The 19,802-nt window shown below is 42.6% G+C and overlaps 1 protein-coding gene across 1 annotated transcript; it reads left to right on the top strand.

The window, feature by feature from the left end:
- The first annotated feature begins 1,147 nt into the window (after positions 1-1,147).
- Positions 1,148-18,880, top strand: ptges3l (prostaglandin E synthase 3 like). Its single transcript, XM_078424452.1, has 6 exons — positions 1,148-1,334; positions 5,282-5,395; positions 9,704-9,770; positions 13,977-14,075; positions 16,298-16,384; positions 18,809-18,880. Exons 1-6 carry the CDS (start codon positions 1,312-1,314, stop codon positions 18,878-18,880), a joined length of 462 nt encoding a protein of 153 aa, XP_078280578.1. The 5' UTR covers positions 1,148-1,311.
- The last annotated feature ends 922 nt before the right edge of the window (positions 18,881-19,802 follow it).

Here is a 19,802-nt window from a genome sequence, read left to right as displayed (position 1 = left end):
ACCTGCTTTCCTGCACTTTGCGTTTTAACTAAAGTAAACTTTAGAAGGATGGAAGTGTGGAATTAACAACCGAAAATAAGGAAACCTTGAACAACCATTTTGCATGTCTTTACGGTTGAAAAAAAGTCAATGTATTCCAATAGTAGAAGAAAATTAAGGGGGGGGGGGGGGGATTGGATGGGTATTATAATCACTAGGGCTGACCTGAAGACTTAACGAGAACCATGTAGTGTAAGAAAATAACTGCAGATGCTGGTACAAATCGAAGGTATTTATTCACAAAATGCTGGAGTAACTCAGCAGGTCAGGCAGCATCTCAGGAGAGAAGGAATGGGTGACGTTGGACTGTGGGTGACGAAATCTCGTGCAGCGTAGGTTTACTAGGTTAATTCCCGGAATGGCGGGACTATCATATGTTGAAAGACTGGAGCGACTAGGCTTGTATACACTGGAATTTAGAAGGATGAGAGGAGATCTTATCGAAACCTATAAGATTATTAAGGGGTTGGACACGTTAGAGGCAGGAAACATGTTCCCAATGTTGGGGGAGTCCAGAACAAGGGGCCACAATTTAAGAATAAGGGGTAGACCATTTAGAACTGAGATGAGGAAAAACTTTTTCAGTCAGAGAGTTGTGAATCTGTGGAATTCTCTGCCTCAGAAGGCAGTGGAGGCCAATTCTCTGAATGCATTCATTCAAGAGAGAGCTGGATAGAGCTCTGAAAGGTAGCGGAGTCAGGGGGTATGGGGAGAAGGCAGGAATGGGGTACTGATTGAGAATGATCAGCCATGATCACATTGAATGGCGGTGCTGGCTGGAAGGGCCGAATGGCCTCCTCCTGCACCTATTGTCTATTGTCTAAAAGACTTGTTTTTTTGGATGACAAATATAGGTAATTCTGATTCTTCAGACTGATTGTACTCCGGACACTGTTGAATGTCCCAGAAGCTAACTGGTGGGTGGCTGGGCTTCAAACGAGGGCCAGGGATAAAGGATTGATGGACAGCACAGGCCAGCGTGGGGGGTTGAGGCAGCAGCTGCAACAGTATGTGGGCGGCAGAGGAGGAGGGCGCAGGGTCTAAAACACATCAACGTCTCTGTGGGGAAGGGCCAGCTAAAAATAGCAGCTGCTTTTGCTGCCCTTCAGGCTGGGAACAAAGACTCTCCGCAAACATTTTCCCACCGTCTAATCCACGACTGAAACTTTCAACTTGTTTTTTTAAAAATCTTTTCCTTTTCTTCCCCCCTCTTTTGCTTTGGGTTTTTTCTTGTGCATTTTTTTTTTTGGTGGGGATCTGGGTGAGGTGACCATGTGTGAAGAAGACGAACCCAGGTAGGTCACGGTGTGAAGAGTGTCCCAGACTTGCCAGGGCAGGGGGGCGGTGGTTGCCGGGCATCTAACCAACGAGCAAAAAGCAAGTGCGATTTGTTTCACTAAGAATGGTTTAATTGCCCCAAAGTTCAGCACAGTTACTAATACAGTCGACTGGAAGTACTAATGAAGAGTGGGTAAGGGAGGGGGAGGGGGGAGGGGGGGGATCTGCTGGGGTTTGTGCCCCGTGTCGCCTTTAGAAGTCGAGATGGACACAAAATACTGGAGTAACTCAGCGGGACAGGCAGCATCTCTGGATACGGTGTAAACCAGCAACTTGTAGTTCCTTCCTGCACACTTCAAAAGCGTTTAATTGTCAGAGGTGCCTGCAATGAAACGTAGGAACTAACTTGCTGCACCATAAACGCAGTGACACACAGTTAAATACATGATAATCAATAGTACAATAAATTAATAACTAATACTGGATAACCATAATAGTGTCAAAAACAAAGTCAGTAGTGTAACCAAAGACACAGTCCATATAACATCAGGGTTGCATCAGTCTAAAGAAGGGTCTCGACCCGAAACGTCACCCATTCCTTCTCTCCTGAGATGCTGCCTGACCTGCTGAGTTACTCCAGCATTTTGTGAATAAATTGCTGAGGTTAGTGTGGTGCAGTATTCAAGAGCCTGATAGTTGCCGGGAGGAAGCTGTTTTTGAACCTGGTGCTCACGGTTTTCAGGCTCCTGTACCTTCTTCGCAATGGTAAGACGAAAGTGTGGTTTTGGTCTTTGATGATATTGGCTGCCTTTTTTGAGCCAGTGCCTTCTGAAGCTCCCTTCGATAGTGGGGAGTTCGGTACCTGCGATGGCCCAGGCAATATTCTACCACTTTCTGCGGTCTCCTTTTGTTCGAGTTCGAGTTGCCAAACCAGGCCTTGATGCAACCAGTCCTTGTGCTCTCTACTGTACACCTGTAGAAGTTTGATAGAGTAATTCTTCAACATACCCAAATCTCAGACTTTTAAGGAAGTAGAGGCATTAGAGTCATACATCATGAACCTATGAACGCCTACAACCTTGCCCTCATCAACCTTTTTGGTTACTTCTTCAAAAAATGCAATCAAATTCCAAAGACACAATCTTCCACGTACAAAACTATCCCTCATCAGCCCCTGTATATCCAAATGCATATCTTTCTCGTCCCTCAGAATCTTCTTGAGTAAATTACCCACTACAGATGACAGGCTCCATGAGCCATAGTTCTTGTAGGTCTTTGCAAGCACAACACTCGAGAGCCTCTATTCATCTGGCATCTAATGATGATTTCTATATCTCGGGTCGGGCTCCTGTAATTTCTTCTCGAGCTTCCCACAGCGTCCTCAGATATATCAGATCAAGCCTGAGAGATTTAACTACCTGAAATGCTTTCTTTGTGGTTACTTCAATGTGCTGGGCCCAGGACAGATCTTCAGAGATATGCTGAAATATGGTCCCCATTCTGGTGCTAGAAGACTTCCATGTGATCATCATGTGGATACCAGGAGTTCCATAATTAGTTTGTGAGATTCTATGCTGTAGGCTTTTTATTTGGAATGTGCATGTTGTTGGCAAGTCCAGTGTCCACCCCCCAGATGGTCTTGCAAAGTGGCGAGGAGATGGAGCCTACAGGTGCTTCTAAAGGGCTATTGGGTAGGGAGTTTCAGGGTACACCCAAGTGATGAGAGGTCAGTGATATATATCCAAATCAGGAGGCTAAGCACCGTGGGGAATCTGCAGTGATGATGTTTTCCTGCACCCTCTGCCCTTGGCCTAGAGTGGTGCATGCAGTTGATTGTTGTACTACCATCAATGGGCAACTGAAAATGGGAGCAAGGTCATTGATGGAGCAGCTGAAGATGGTTGGGCACAGGATACAGTACTGAGGAACTGTTGGGGATTGTACAAGGCTGCGATCATCGGTCTCCCCAATCCCAGCTGTTATCAGACATCTGAACCATCCTACCACAACTAGAGAGCAGTCCTGAACTGGTATCCACCTCATTTGGACTATCTTTAATCAGACTTTACTGGCTTTATCTTACACTAAATGTTATTCCCTTCTCATATGTCTGAGCACTCTGAATGACTCGATTGTAATCATGTATTGTCTTTCCACTGACTGGTTAGCACGCAACAAAACCTTTTCACTGTATCTCAGTACACATAACACCAAACTAAGCACAACTAAACAAAACCATTTCCTTTTTTGTTAAGGTATGATGGCAGTGGAGTATTTTACTCTTGAGTGCTGTTGTTTTCAGTTGATCTCAGGCTCCTTGTAGCCATACTTGGGCAACAGCTGCCAAGGGCGATCACTTTCACCTCACCTCTGGAGTTTGGCTGCTTGGTTCATGGTTGGATCAAGGATATGATGGATGAGGTCTAGAACTAGGCAGCCCGTATAAAACAAAAGCACACAAAGTGCTGGAGTAACTCAGCAGGTCAGACAGCATCTCTGGCGAAAATGGATAGGTGACATTTCAGATCAAGACCTTTCTTCAGACGGTTGTTTCTACCTTTTTTAGTTTACGTAGCGATACGGTGCGGAAACAGGCCCTTCAGCCCACCGCACTGACCAGCTATCCCTGCACACTAACACTATCCTAGAGACAAATTACATTAATACCAAGCTAACTAACCAACAAATCTGTACATATTTGGAGTGTGGGAGGAAACTGAAGATCTCGAAGAAAACCCACACAGGTCACGGGGAGAACGTACAAACTCGGTACAGACAAGCACCCCTAGTCAGGATCGAACCCAGGCCTCTGGTTCTGTAAGGCAACAACTCTACCACTGTGCCGCCCTTATAAAACCCAAACTGGCCACTGGTGAAAAGGTTAGTGCTCAGTTGGTGCTGGTTAATCACCAGTCAATTGTACCTTCCATCAATTTGCTGATGGTAACAGATTCATTGGGCAGTAATAATTGGATTGAATTATTCCTGCTATTTTCCACGTTGTAAGATAGATGCCCTCACTGCACTAGAACTGTGTGGCAAGAGGGGGAAATGAAACAAATCAAAAACTAGATGACTGTGTCTGAAAATAGATTAAGGAATATTTTCAGTCCCATTTTAGTCTGTATAGAACCACCTGCGAAGAAGTGTCACGACCCGAAAAGTCACCGCCTCCTTTTCTCCAGAGATGCTGTCTGACCCGCTGAGTTACTACAGCTTCTCGTATCTGTGTGCAGATCAGCAGAGTTGGGTTGGCACCAAAAGGGACAAAGAGAAACTCTGAGATTCGCAGGCAACAGAAAGTGAAGGAGTCAAAAGAAGGGAGAGGTCAGTTAGGAACCAAAAATAAGCTAATCTTGTGGAGACTGAAAGCTTGGGTGTGTTTATGAAATGAGTGTCAAGCATTTTTGTTCACTAAATAAGAGAGTGCCGTCAGTCCCACAGCAGTGACGAATGTGGCAGAGAAACTAAATAGGAAGAAAACAAATAGAGAAACTTGAGGAATTTACAAGGTTAGCATTGTTCAAAGTAAAACAAACTGATGCATTTAGACATTCATCTGCAGCCCGATGGCACAAATCGGATCAGGAGGTTAAAATAAGTTATCAAAATTGTGGGACAGAGTCATTGCACATTTAACATAATGGTCCAGAGCCCACTAAGTAATTTCACCTCCCCAACCGAATTGTTAACTTGTGTAGGAAGGAACTGCAGACGCTGGTTTATACCGAAGATACACACAAAATGCTGGAATAACTCAGCGGGACAGGCAGCATCTCTGGAGAGAAGGAACGGGTGACATTTCGGGTCGAGACCCTTCTTCAGACCCAGAATTGTTAACTTTCGCTGCAAAGCTATAAACTTCTAAACAAACATTTGCCTCTCTATGGTTCTAGTTCTGTAAGTCAACATTGAAATAAAAGACAAACTGCAGATTGATTCACATTTGTTTTTATTTTTTCAGCCAACCAGCAAAAACACAATGGTATGATCGCAAGAACTATGTGTTTGTTGAGTTCTGCATAGAAGATAGTATGGATGTTGAAGTTGTAATTGAAAAATTCAGACTGATCTTTAGGTAAGAAATACCTGCAATTATCCTGACTCATGTATTTCATTGCTATTAATCATATGAAAGTGTTCTGGTGAAACAGATATGTGAAGGATGTCCTCAAGTTGGAAAGGGTGCAAAAGAGATTCACCAGGATATTACCTGGACTAGAATGCTTGAATTACAAGCATGAATTGCAAGAATTACACTTACAATGAGGAAGTGCTGTGATGACAGTTAAGTTTTAGTTTATTGACACAGTGTGATATTCGCATTGTACATAGAATTTGGATAATTGTTTATAAACTGCATATATGTATGTTTGCATGTGTGCATATATGTGTATTGTGATGTCTTGAGAGGTCGGGAGCTTTTCTCTTGAAGGTTGGGAGGTGTGGGTGCCGGAAATGAAGACAGAAAAGTTCTTGTTTTCAAACTTAAATTCCATATATTTAGTCTTTTCCAAAAACAGGTAAACTTAATTGTTTACAGACAGGTACACAAAACCAAAACAGGTAGTTAAATCAAAACTGTAGCTTGCTGCCTTCTTACAAAATATAACTCAAACACTACTTCTCTCCCTCTCTGCTCCAGTCGTTGTCTCTCTCTTTGAATATACTGTTTCCCTTCCCTTTTAGCTCTCTCACTGAGGCAATCAGCTCATCTGGTTCAGCTAGGCAGCAATCAGTGTCAGCAGCAATCAGCAGCAATCAGTAGCAATCAGCAGCAATCAGTGTCAGCAGGGCAGGCAGCCCTTCTGCCTATGGGTTTTGTAGTTTTTTGCTGGCAGCCATGATGGTTTGTAGTCCTTGTTGCATCCACCGGGAGGAAATGTATCTCCCCTCTATGACTCTACCTCTCATGATATCACATTATATATGTATGTATGTGGCATATGCATGGATATATGTATGTGTGTATATGTTTGTGTATGTGTATATATATATATATATATATTATATATGTAGATGAGATAAAGTTTGTGAATTAATTGATTAGTAGTGGAGACGGAGTAGGAATAAATAAGTGTATACTTCCTCCTACTCCTTTTCGAACATGTAAGATTTAATTTGTGTTTATGAGAATTTATTCATTGAATTGCAGATAGGTTTATCATTCATTTCATTTTATTGTTATTTTGTTTTGTTTTTATCTTTTTGTTTTACATGTTCGAAATAAAATATAAACAAACAAACAAACAAACAGGGAGAGGTTGGGACTTTTTCGATTGTGTGCATGAATTTGACGAATGACCTTATTGAGATATACAAGATCATGAGGGACATTGATAAAGTGAACGCTCACTGGAACAAATGAATGAAAGATATGCAAAAAAAAGTAACGATGATAAAGGACCAGAGCATTGTTAGCTGTTTGCTAGGTGAGAACGAGAAGCTGGTGCGACTTCGGTGGGGGAGGGATGGAGAGAGAGGGAATGCAGGGGCTACTTGAAGTTAGAGGAATCAATATTCATACCACTGGGTTGTAAGCTGTCCAAATGAAATATGAGATCTCCAATTTGCGTTTAGCTTCACTCTGACAACTCATTCATTTGTTCTCTCTCTCTACATCACTGACCATATCTCTCCTCTCCCTTTCCCCAGACTCTCAGTCTGAAGAAGGGTCTCGACCCGAAACGTCACCCATACCTTATCTCCAGAGATGCTGCCTGTCCTGCTGAGTTACTCCATCATTTTGTGTCTGTGGGCAGATATATGGATAGGAAAAGTTTAGAGGGATATGGGCCAAATGCAGGCAAGTGAAATTATTCCAGTTTACCAACTTGGTAAGCATGGACAACGTAATCTGAAGGTGGACACAAAAAGCTGGAGTAACTCAGCGGGACAGGCAGCATCTCTGGACAGAAGGAATAGGTGACATTTTGGGTCGAGACCTTCTTCAGAAGGGTCCATTTTCGTGTTGTATAGCTCGAACTATGTCTCTATATTATGTGGTAGAAAGTTGCCATTAAATGTCTTGCTGTGCCTGCCTCTACGAGAAGGAATGAAATGCTCGGTGGTTGGTGATGGAGCCTTCACCAGCTGTCCTTTGGTCAGCCTAGAGGAGATGTTTCACTCCATTCACAGATACCACAGGGAACTTCGCCTGAAAATTTAAATGTGATTTTAAAAAAATTGAATGAATTCATTCTTCAGGATACAGACTTCGCAGGTGAGGCCAATATTTATTGCTCATCCCTAAACTTGAGATGGTTGAAAAAATCTGCTCCCTTTTATGCAAAAGGGTCTCAATTCAATTTTGCAGCTTTCTTAAGTTTTGCACAGTTAAAACGTTCCACAGTATATTGATTACATGTTGCATTATGATATTAATAAATGATGCAAGCTATCTCGTTTTACATGTACTAAATGCAATTTAAGGTTTCCATGGATATTTTAATGCAAATTACCTGCAATCTCTTACCATGTTGTCGAACACTTGGGAGTTGATTACTTGGGAATTGATTACTTGGGAGTTGATTACTTGGGAATTGGTCACTAAGAGACTTTCCCCAATACGAATCAAAATCATGTCTGTTAATAACGTAGAGATACAAAACTGTTGTCTTTTCCATAATATTTTGGGTGAGAGAATGGAGAGAAAGGGTGAACAACAGAATGCATTTAATGGCCATTGTGGAATTTTTTAAATGAACAACATTTTAAAATTAATACAATGCTCAACACGTTTCCATTGTTCCCAAAAAAGATCTGAAACTGCTGCTGATCTCCTGACTTGCTCCTCAAAATTAAATAATATAAATACCATACCACATAGAATTAAGTGAAAGACGTGGAGTTTTCTAATTGTCACTTGCATCCAACTTTCTGGGTGAATGTTGTTGCCCACCATGCAAAATGTGAAAAATAAATTCACTAATATGTCAACTGCAGCCAAGACGTAGAATATTGCAGGAAAGAAGTAGGCCCTTCAGCCCAACTTGTACATGCCAACCACAACTATCCCATTGATGGGGTACACTGATCCCATTTACCAGCTATTAAGAGAGAGAGAGAGAGAGAGAGAGAGGAGAGAGAGAGAGAGAGAGAGAGAGAGAGAGAGAGAGAGAGAGAGAGAGAGAGAGAGAGAGAGAGAGAGAGAGAGAGAGAGAGAGAGAGAGAGAGAGAGAGAGAGAGAGAGAGAGAGAGAGAGAGAGAGAGAGAGAGAGAGAGAGAGAGAGAGAGAGAGAGAGAGAGAGAGAGAGAGAGAGAGAGAGAGAGAGAGAGAGAGAGAGAGAGTACAATGACATTATTTAGAAGACATTGGACAGATAAATGGTTAGGAAAGGATTATAGGTTAAATGTGGGCAAATGGGATTAGCTTAGTTGGAGCTACTTGGTTGGCATGGACGAATTGGGCTGAAGGACTCGATGACTCTGCAGCATGATAGTGATACAAATAATTGTACTCTCTTTGAATATTGAGGTTTAGTTTAGAGATACAGCACAGAAACTGGGTCTGCGCCGATCAGCCATCCCCGAACACTAACACTAACACTACGCATACTACGGACAATTTACAATTATACCAAACCAATTAACCTACAAACCTGTACGTCCTTGGAGTGTGGGTGGAAACCGGAGATCCCCGACAAAACCTACGCAGGTCATGGGGAGAATGTACAAAGTCCGTACAGACAGCAACTGTAGTCAGGATCGAACCTGGGTCACTGGTGCTGTAAGGCAGCGACTCTACTGCTACGCTACCGTGCCACCCAAACTTTGTTTCTATCAAGCATCCCAATCAAGGCTCCATCACTGTTACCTCAATAAATGGTCATATTGGGGGATTGTTTTTATTTTTGTATCTGCTTGGCAAGGCCTGAATTTATTGCCCCTCACTGGGCATTTATGTTGGCCACACTGGTGGAAGTGGAGTGCGTAGACCAGACCAGTGAATAACGTTAGATTTCCAGCCCGAAGGACCAGAATGTGGTAGACAATTGTTGCTTGTGAACACTGTTCTTTGATCAGCAGTGCTGAATGAGTGTTAGAGCATCTACCCCTCCTGACTTTCATCCTGCTGACATCCACAACCGCCTTAGCCCGAGTGTGTAAGAAGGAACTGCAGATGCCGGTGAAGTGTCAGATGAAGGGTCTCGACCGGAAACTTCACCCAGTCTGATGAAGGGTCTCGACCCGAAACCACATCTATTTCTTTTCTCCAGAAATGCTGCCTGATCCGCTGAGTTACTCCAGCATTTCGTGTCTACCTTAGCAATAATGATCCAAATCAAACTTTCTACCCCAGAGCCTGCAAGTGCAAGTAATCATCCTGATGTTTGGGACATTATGAATCGATGTAATTGTGATTTTCTTTAATTTTATCCAACAGTTGCAAAACAGTGGATAACACCAAACTCTACAATAACATTGAGCTGTACACCAGAGTGGAGCCAAACGTAAGTTTGTGCGTTGTGATCAAACGTCAATATTATCGGAATAGGCTGACAGTTTCACGGCATTTATTCAGTGGAAGCTTTCATTATGTTTCAGGGTGATAAATGCATTGATTTTACTCCATATTTAAAACGAGAACAGTCTAACATCAGCTAAAGACAACATACTGTTGGCCTAGTCTCACAAGGTCTTGTATGGTGTACTGTGAAGCTACATAAATCAACTGTAATTTGACAGTGCGGATCTTTATGTGGAGCAGCCGGAGAGCTGATATCTTTGACCTAATTTCCATTTGGTCTCAAGAGAAAAATAGTCAACTTCCCTCAACACCAAACAAATCCACGTCCTTCGCTGCATCTTGATACCCTTTGCTCTCATTCGAGTCATAAGTTCATAAGTTATAGCAGCAGAATTAGACCATTCGGCCCATCAAGCCTCTTGCCCAGAGTAGGGGAATCGAGGACCAGAAGACGTAGGCTCAAGTTGAAGGGGAACAGATTTAATAGGAATCTGAGGGGTAACTTTTTCACACAAAGGGTGGTGGGTGTATGGAACAAACTGCCAGAGGAGGTAGTTGAGGCTGGGACTATCCCAACGTTTAAGAAACAGTTAGACAGGTACATGGATAGGACAAGTTTGGAGGGATATGGACCAAGCGTAGGCAGGTGGGACTACTGTGGCTGGGACATGTTGGCTGGTGTGGGCCTGTTTCCACACTGTATCACTCTATGACTCTATGTCTACCTCACTATTCAATCATGGCTGATTTATCTTTCCCTCTCAACATTATTCTCCTGCCTCCTCCCCATAACCCTGACACCCGTGCTAAAGTAGAATCTGTCAAGCTCCGCCGTAAAAATATCCATTGACTGCCTCCACATCCTCTGTGTCAATAAATTCCGCACATTCACCACCCTCTGACTAAAGAAATTCCTCTGCATCTAATTTCTAAAGGTACGTCCTTTTATTCTGAGGCTATGGTCAGGAAACTTTACTCTCACATGTACTGGCAACGGAACAGTGAAATTCTTACTTGCTGCAGCTTAACTGGTCTGTAACTGCAAGAACAAACAGAATAATACTGATCAATTATGCAATAATTTAATAACAGTAATATTGATACCAAGGTCTGTAGTGCAAATGAAAACTTCATTCCTTCAAATGCCACTATTATATTCCTGTACGTTTCTCCTTGCTTGCATCTTTCTATTCCTGTTCAAGCCCACTGCTGCATCTTCCAGCACCTGCCCATTTCTTATAGTCTGCCATCAAATTTGCCTCCTCTAACAATACAAGTTTACGTCACTGTGAAGATCTCTGCCTCTTCAATCCCTCTTCAGTCTGCTGACGAAATACTTTTTTCCTGTTTCTCCATGATTCTTTCAGCCACTATCTCTCTATTTTCCAACTGCCTGGGATTCCTCTCCTGATTTACCCAGATATCCCTTGCTCAACATTTTGAAAGCCTTCAGGCCCGACAGTAACCATGCCCTGTCTCAACTTCACCCTTTCCCTGAAACCAGTTTTACCTCCATTCCCTCAAGCTCACAGCTTTTGTGTCAACATACAGGCAGTCATCCGGTTACACACTCCCAGCTTATGGACATCCCCACACGTGAACAAATGTCCTATGAAAGGCAGAACTAGTTTGCTCTCTCTCACTTTTAGTAAATGTTCTCTTTTTATCAGTCCTGTGTGCTTTTGATCCCATTCATTACGGTACTGTGGAGGTATGGTTACCATAGATTGATGTTTGTGTAATTTATGACTTATTGCCCGAATCGGCTTCTGTATGTCTGTAAAACTGAACCTGTTTGTTACAGAGAACTGCCTGTACAGATAGACAATAGACAATAGATGCAGGACTAGGCCATTCGGCCCTTCGAGCCAGCACCACCAATGTGATCATGGCTGATCATTCTCAATCAGTACCCCGTTCCTGCCTTCTCCCCATACCCCCTGACTCCGCTATCCTTAAGAGCTCTATCTAGCTCTCACTTGAATGCATTCAGAGAATTGGCCTCCACTGCCTTCTGAGGCAGTGAATTCCACAGATTTACAACTCTCTGACTGAAAAAGTTTTTCCTCATCTCCGTTCTAAATGGCCTACCCCTTATTCTTAAACTGTGGCCTCTGGTTCTGGACTCCCCCAACATTGGGAACATGTTTCCTGCCTCTAACGTGTCCAACCCCTTAATAATCTTATATGTTTCGATAAGATCCCCTCTCATCCTTCTAAATTCCAGTGTATACAAGCCTAGCCGCTCCAGTCTTTCAACATATGACAGTCCCGCCATTCCGGGAATTAACCTAGTATTCCTACGCTGCACGCCCTCAATAGCAAGAATACCCGTCCTCAAAGTTGGAGACCAAAACTGCATACAGTACTCCAGGTGCAGTCTCACTAGGGCCCTGTACAACTGCAGAAGGACCTCTTTGCTCCTATACTCAACTCCTCTTGTTATGAAGGCCAACATTCCATTGGCTTTCTTCACTGCCTGCTGTACCTGCATGCTTCCTTTCAGTGACTGATGCACTAGGACACCCAGATCTCGTTGTACGTCCCCTTTTCCTAACTTGACACCATTCAGATAATAATCTGCCTTCTTATTATTTCCACCAAAGTGGATAACCTCACACTTATCCACATTAAACTGCATAGCAAGATAAGCTTAACCATGAACAATCTGGTGTTAACTGGAAATTATGTAGATGTTCTCCATCGTTAATTTGGGAAGGACTTTATTTTGTACCTAAAGATTAGTTGAAATATTGAGGGGATATTTGCAGCTCAGTACCTGTGCCCAATCTGCCCAGATGTTACCAGTATTGGTTTTATTATTGTTATATGTATCTCGATAAGAATGGAAAAACTATTGCTTGCTATCCAAGTAAATCATAACATGCACGAGTATAATCGAACCATACCAAAGACCAACAGGCTGGTCCCTTTGCTAAACTAGTGGTGCCTCCAAGCTTGTATCCAGGGCAGTAATATAAGAAGAAAATAATACCAGTTGAAATACTCCATGGAGAAATTAATCAGCAACATGCAAGGCTGGTGTTGATATCTTCACTAGCACACCATGGCCATGATCCCCAATAATTCTCTAAAGGGGAAGTTCTAATGATCTAGTTTTGCAGAAGCCACACCTGGCTATTATCTCCTCCACCGCCTTCCCATAAACCCTTGGACTCCTTCCTTGGGCTTGCACAAGGGTCACTGCTGATGAGGTTGGCTGGTTACTCTTGACGTTTATGTTCAGATTTTAGTTTAGAGATACGGCGCTGAAACAAGCTCTTCGGCCCACCGAGTCCGCACCAACAAGCGGTCCCCACTATCCTACACACACTAGGGACAATTTACATTTATACAAAGCCAATTAACCTACAAACCTGTACGTGTTTGGAGTGTGGAATGAAACCGAAGATCTTGGAGAAAATCAAAGATACTAAAGGAGCAAGATGGACCACTCCGTTGAAATTGCCTATACTGAAGTGTAGTACGCAAAGGAGCGGAACGTCCACCATTTTAGTAGGCAAAACCCGCCGTTCGCTATGCCTCTCGCAGTGTAATCAGTGTTTTGGGGGAGAAGTATGTGTGATGATACCATAAAAATGCAGAATATATCTCGTCTATCAATTCACAGATATTTGTTATTTTTCTTTTTAAATGTTTCTGCGAGTTTCTGCCTACTAAAATGGCGCCATTGGCATACTACGGTTTTTAGGGTCGAGTGGTCTATCTTGCTCTGCTCTATTATCTTTGGAGAAAACCCACGCAGGTCACGGGGAGAACGTACAAACTCCGTACAAACACCCGTAGTCAGGATCGAACTCGACACTGTAAAGCGGAAGCTGGCGCTGTAAAGCAGTATCCCTACCGCTGCCCAACCCAAACTGACTGGAGGAGCAACCAATGTTGGTGGCTGTTGCTGAGGACCTTAAAGAGTAATTTCCTTCAATATGTGGACCCTTGGTTTAGAAAACTGTTAATCAAGCTGGTCTTGAGTCTGGCCCCAAAAATATCAATGAGTAATGAAACAAAACGAAATATTGTTTTTTAATGTCTGCTTAGGAAAAAGGATAACACATCATATCATCTTTGAATGGTGCGTAATTTGCAATAACACAGTATATTATTAGTTATGTTAGGAATTCAGACACCCTCTTTTCCTTTCATCATTATTTATTTCTTCCACCGATAGGATTCGAGGCACAAACGCTCAGATAGGTCCATTACTCTCTTCATGAGGAAAGTCGAAGGTAAAAAAGCTTGGCCAAGGTTGACAAAAGAAAAAAACAAGGTAATGTAACTGGATTATAAAGTGGGAGAATTGATAATGAGCAAGGCATTTTAGTGGTGTCATTTAAAAGCTACGGAAGATTGTTTGAGGGTATTGCAGTGTCTTTGGTGAACCTTGATCAATGGCAACATTGGTCATCATTAGCCAGAGATGCCTGTCGCCCGCTACCAGACCCAAACTACAATGCCAAGCAAAACGTGCTGTGAGTGTTCATACAATGGTTTCCATTGAGAACCATCATTTTACAAGGTGCTTTGAAGTCCGCTGACCTGCCAGAGTTCTGCAAGTCATGCAGTTACTGGAGATTTACAGCATCACTTTAGTTTAGTTTAGAGATACAGCGCGGAAACAGACCCTTCGATCCATTGAGTCCATGCCGACCAGCGATCCCCACACACTAACACTATCCTACACACACTAGAGACAATTTACAATTTTACCAAGCCAGTTAACCTACAAACCTGTATGTCTTTGTAGTGTGGAAGGAAACTGGAGCTCATGGAGAAAACACACACAGGTCATGGGGAGAATGTACAAACTCTGTACAGACAGCATCCATAGTCAGGATCGAACCCGGGTCTCCAGTGCTGTAAGGCAGCAACTCTACTGCTGTGCCACCGTGACGCCCAAACTTAATTTGCTGCACTTTTGTAGAAACCGCTCCCTCTGGTACTACAGAAAATACTGCAAGTCCCCAGCACTGTGTCATTCTAGTGGCTAATCCTTGCCCATTAGAATTTCTAGACTGCTCTCTTTTCTGTGCGTTTTCAATGGTCATCATAAGGATATTAAAGTGATGTGGTGCATCTTAGCTCAATGTTAATATAACAGGTCTACTTATGCCGTGGTGAGAAGAACAAATTTTAAGAGTCAAGGGAGAGTGTTTAATTGTCATTTGTATCGACAACAGAAAATGAAATTCTTACTTGCAGCAGTTTAACAGGCCTAGGGCCTGTAAACGTAATATGCACAGATAATATATACTAAAAAAAATAAAAATCAATAAATGAATAACCATAATACTATTGTAAAAACTGCTATCCTTAGTGCAATTAAAGACAGATAATAGAAGATCATAGTCGCTGAGGTTAGTGTTGTGCAGTTATCAAAAGACCGATGGTTGCTGGGAAGAAGCTGTTCTTGAACCTGATAGTCACAGTTTTCAGGTGCATGAACCTTCTTCCTGATTTAGTTTAGTTTAGTTTAGAGATGCAGCGTGGAAAAAGGCCCTTCGGCCCACTGAGTCTGTACTGACCAGCGATCCCCACACCCTTACACTATCCTGTACATACTAGGGACAATTTTACATTTTATACCAAGCCAATTAACCTACAAATCTGTGCCACTTTGGAGTGTGGGTCCGGAGATCCCGGAGAAAACTCACGGGGAGAACATACAAACTCCGTACAGACAGCACCCTGTAGTCAGGATCGAACCCAGGTCTCTGGCGCTTTAAGGCAGCAACTCTAATGCTGTGCCCTGTGCCGTCCTAAAATGTGCTATCCTGATGGTGGTAGTGAGATGCTAGTGTGGTCAGAGCAACACTGGTGCATATCAGACTGCCCAGCCCAGGATAACCAGTTGGAAACATGAACTATTTACATGGCTGGTGATCAACTGGTAATTTGTTTTTGTAATTGAGCTTTATTTGTGTATATACAGTGCCCTCCATAATGTTTGGAACAAAGACCCATCATTTATTTATTTGCCTCTGTGCTCCACGATTTGAGATTTGTAATAGGTCCTCTTGTTGATAAACAGCAATAAACGTTTGTAAAGGACATGGAAGGACTGGAGGAAAGACTAGGTCCTGAGAGCTCTCTTATACCTGCATGAAGGAGGTAATTAAACACACCTGAGCAATTACAAACACCTGTGAAGCCATGTGTCCCAAACATAATGGTGCCCTGAAATGAGGGGACTATGTATAAACACAGCTGTAATTTCTACATGGTGAAACCAAAATGTATAAAAATTGCCTTTATTAAAATCTGACAATGTGCACTTGAAACCACATGTGTTTTTTTTCTATTACAAATCTCAAATTGTGGAGTACAGAGGCAAATAAATAAATGATGGGTCTTTGTCCCAAACATTACGGAGTGCACTGTACCCATGTCCCAAAGGTAAAATGGAAGCTCGTGAACTGAATGACTTGTTTTTCCAATGGGTACAGAACGGGCTGGCAGATCGTTTAAACTCCTGTTTGTTTGTTGCTGCAGCATGCCTGGTTAGTTGTGGACTTTGATAATTGGCGAGATTGGCACGATGATGATGAACAGATAATCTTCATGGAGCAATATGCAAATGCAAGTTGAACCTCTGTCATACTTTTGGCTGATGTTAAAGAACCTTTTAACTCCCCTCTAGTGCAAAATAAAACAGACTACGTTACAGCACAGCTTTTTTTTGTACACATCAATTGCATATCAATTAAACATTAAGCTACATTTCCATTAATATACCCAACATTTGGGATGCATTAACGTAATATAAGTGGAACTCTGAATCTAAACAAATAAATGTTCTAACACATTCAGCTAAACACAAATAATACACATGTGTGGCAGGTTAGAGGTACCAGTATGTTGTACCACCGCATACCATCACAAGGAAAGCACTGCTTTACATGACCCTGTATAATTTGAGGTAGTCGGTTTGTGTCAGAGTGATGCTTGCTAACTGTATTTCCCTTCATGCTCTGGTAACTACCGCCCCCACCATAAACTAATCATATTGATTTTAACTTCAGTAATTAGTTCCTAAACATTCATTCCCAGTGTCCCCCACCTGTCACCTGTAAACATATCCAATCATGCAGCATATTGCCAGAAATACCATCACATACTTTTCCCTATTATAAGCTAGCTATTTAAAAAAAATTATGTTGGAATTCCTTGTCTAAAACAAAGAATAAAATTCTCTGGATCCTCTTTCAATAGATAATAGACAATAGGTGCAGGAGTAGGCCATTCGGCCCTTCGAGCCAGCACCGCCATTCAATGTGATCATGGCTGATCATACAATCAGCATGTTAAAGCAATCAGTTCACCAATTTCTTATTTTCCATGGCATTAAAATCAAATCAACTTTTCTTAACACTTTGCAGTTACATCTTTATCTTCCCTTCTGATTATTTGTCTTTAATTATCATATGTGTCGCTCCATCATTTTCTGTTCAGCATGTGACAACATGACGACATACTTTAACTCCATCCACAATGTAAGGTTCAATGATGGCAAGATTTTTCAGCTTTGGTTTGTGCAAAAGAAATCATTGCTCTCACTCCAATGAATATTATGGCCTGTTAAATAGTAATAATGCAAAAGTACAGGGCTGTGAGGTCAGTGCATTAACGAATGCATTCCCTTCCTTAGCCTTTGTTGTGAATCAGTCTGTGTACTGTTCTAAACTAGATTAGTGCTGGAGGCAGGTAGTCTACCACTGGGACACAAAAAGCTGGAGTAACTTAATGGGACAGGCAGCATCTCTGGAGAGAAGGAATGGGTGACATTTCGGGTTGAGACCCTTTTTCAGACTCAGTCTGAAGAAGGGTCTCGACCCAAAATGTCACCCATTCAATCTCTCCAGTGATGCTGCCTGTCCCGTTAAGTTACTCCAGCTTTTTGTGTCCATCTTTCTATCTTTGGTTTAAACCAGCATCTGCAGTTCCTTCCTAGGATGAGAAGGATGAGAGGGGATCTTATCGAAACATATAAGATTATTGAGGGGTTGGACACGTTAGAGGCAGGAAACATGTTCCCAATATTGGGGGAGTCCAGAACCAGGGGCCACAGTTTAAGAATAAGGGGTAGGCCATTTAGAACGGAGATGAGGAAAAACTTTTTCAGTCAGAGAGTTGTAAATCTGTGGAATTCTCTGCCTCAGAAGGCAGTGGAGGCCAATTCTCTGAATGCTTTCAAGAGAGAGCTAGATAGAGCTCTTAAGGATAGCGGAGTCAGGGGGTATGGGGAGAAGGCAGGAAAGGGGTACTGATTGAGAATGATCAGCCATGATCACATTGAATGGTGGTGCTGGCTCGAAGGGCCGAATGGCCTACTCCTGCACCTATTGTCTATTGCCTATTGTCTACACATTTAGTCTACCACTTGGCACACCTCTCCCACTGACCCGGACACATTTTTTTCAGGGTAGGGTCGGGTGATGCGTATGAGGCTGTGGATTGCTTGTTGGGGAACGAGATGCAGTTGGGGAGTTAGCGGAGTATGATAAGTGATATAGTGAAGGAACCATGAGAGACCTAAGCTTACTCAAGGAGTGTTCCTGATTCTGGTTCAGGAAGAGCAGCTTCCCTTCATGGTATATAAAAGCAGGCCTCACTAATCTTTGACTGGCTATTGATAAAATTTTGCAGAAGTGGCATCCAGATATGCATTACACGAACTGGAGGCCCCTGTGCATGCCAGCATCCTCCCTATGTCTGTGCATCAAACTGGTGGATAAATCACAGACTTCAGATTCTGCAAATTTCCATTGTTTTATCTTGCATTACTAGTTTTACTGCATTACATAGTCCAACCCAACCAGCTGACACGTGAGATTTGTATCTACAGTTCCGGTATATAATTATATTTTATTATATGATATAATTTTACCAAATTATAAATGTATTTATTGATGGCACTTTTAGTGACGAAACACGTTTGATTTCAAAAGGTTATATTTTGGGCTATTGCATTTTTGTTTCTCAGCTTAAACTTTTATTTTTCAGATGATGAAAGAAATAACAGGCACTGCGAAGCCTCCTACAATGGATGATCTGGATGTAAATATTCAACCATAGTTCATTTTGACTTGTAGATTAATTTGGTAGCCAAAGTCCAGCAAAGAGAACAAAGTCTCTGTATATGCATTATCAACTGTGGAAGCAAAGGGCAGGCTTCCTTTTCCATTAGAAAGATCACCTGGGCAGAGGCAATGCAGGAGGGGCATTTACACAGGGTTGAATATACCTCCACAGAGGCTGCCTGACCTGCTGAGCTCCTCCAGAACTTGGGGTTTTGCTCAAGTTTTCAATGTCTGTAGTTCCTTGTGTCTCCATGAGAATGCACACATCTACCTCTAGTGTAGGAAGTGGAAAATTTAATCTCACCCACTGGAAAATTTAATCTTGCACTCTTTTGCCCATCTTGTCCATGCGGCATATTGGGCTAGTCTAACAAGCCTGCATTTGGCCCATGGCCCTTTGAAGCCTTCCTATCCACATATATGTACAAAAGAGATTTAGATAGAGCTCCTCGGGTTAGCGGAATCTACGGGCGGCACGGTGGCGCAACGGTAGAGTTGCTGCTTTACAGCGAATGCAGCGCCGGAGACTCAGGTTCGATCCTGACTACGGGTGCTGTACTGTAAGGAGTTTGTACGTTCTCCCCGTGACCTGCGTGGGTTTTCTCCGAGATCTTCGGTTTCCTCCCACACTCCAAAGACGTACAGGTATGTAGGTTAATTGACTGGGTAAATGTAAAAATTGTCCCTAGTGTGTGTAGGATAGTGTTAATGTGCGGGGATCGCTGGACGGCGCGGACTTGGTGGGCCGAAAAGGCCTGTTTCCGCGCAGTATCTGAAATATGAAAAATATGAAAATATGATATGGGGAGAAGGCAGGATTTACGGGGTACTGATTGTGGATAATCGGCCATGATCACGTAGAATGGCAGTGCTGGCTCGAAGGGTGGAATGGCCTACTCCTACACCTATTTTCTAAG

The sequence above is a fragment of the Rhinoraja longicauda genome, chromosome 29 (genome assembly GCF_053455715.1).
Source record: "Rhinoraja longicauda isolate Sanriku21f chromosome 29, sRhiLon1.1, whole genome shotgun sequence".
NCBI lineage: Eukaryota > Metazoa > Chordata > Chondrichthyes > Rajiformes > Arhynchobatidae > Rhinoraja > Rhinoraja longicauda.
The sequence above is the reverse complement of the archived record's forward strand: the minus strand, read 5'-3'. Positions and strand labels throughout refer to the sequence as shown.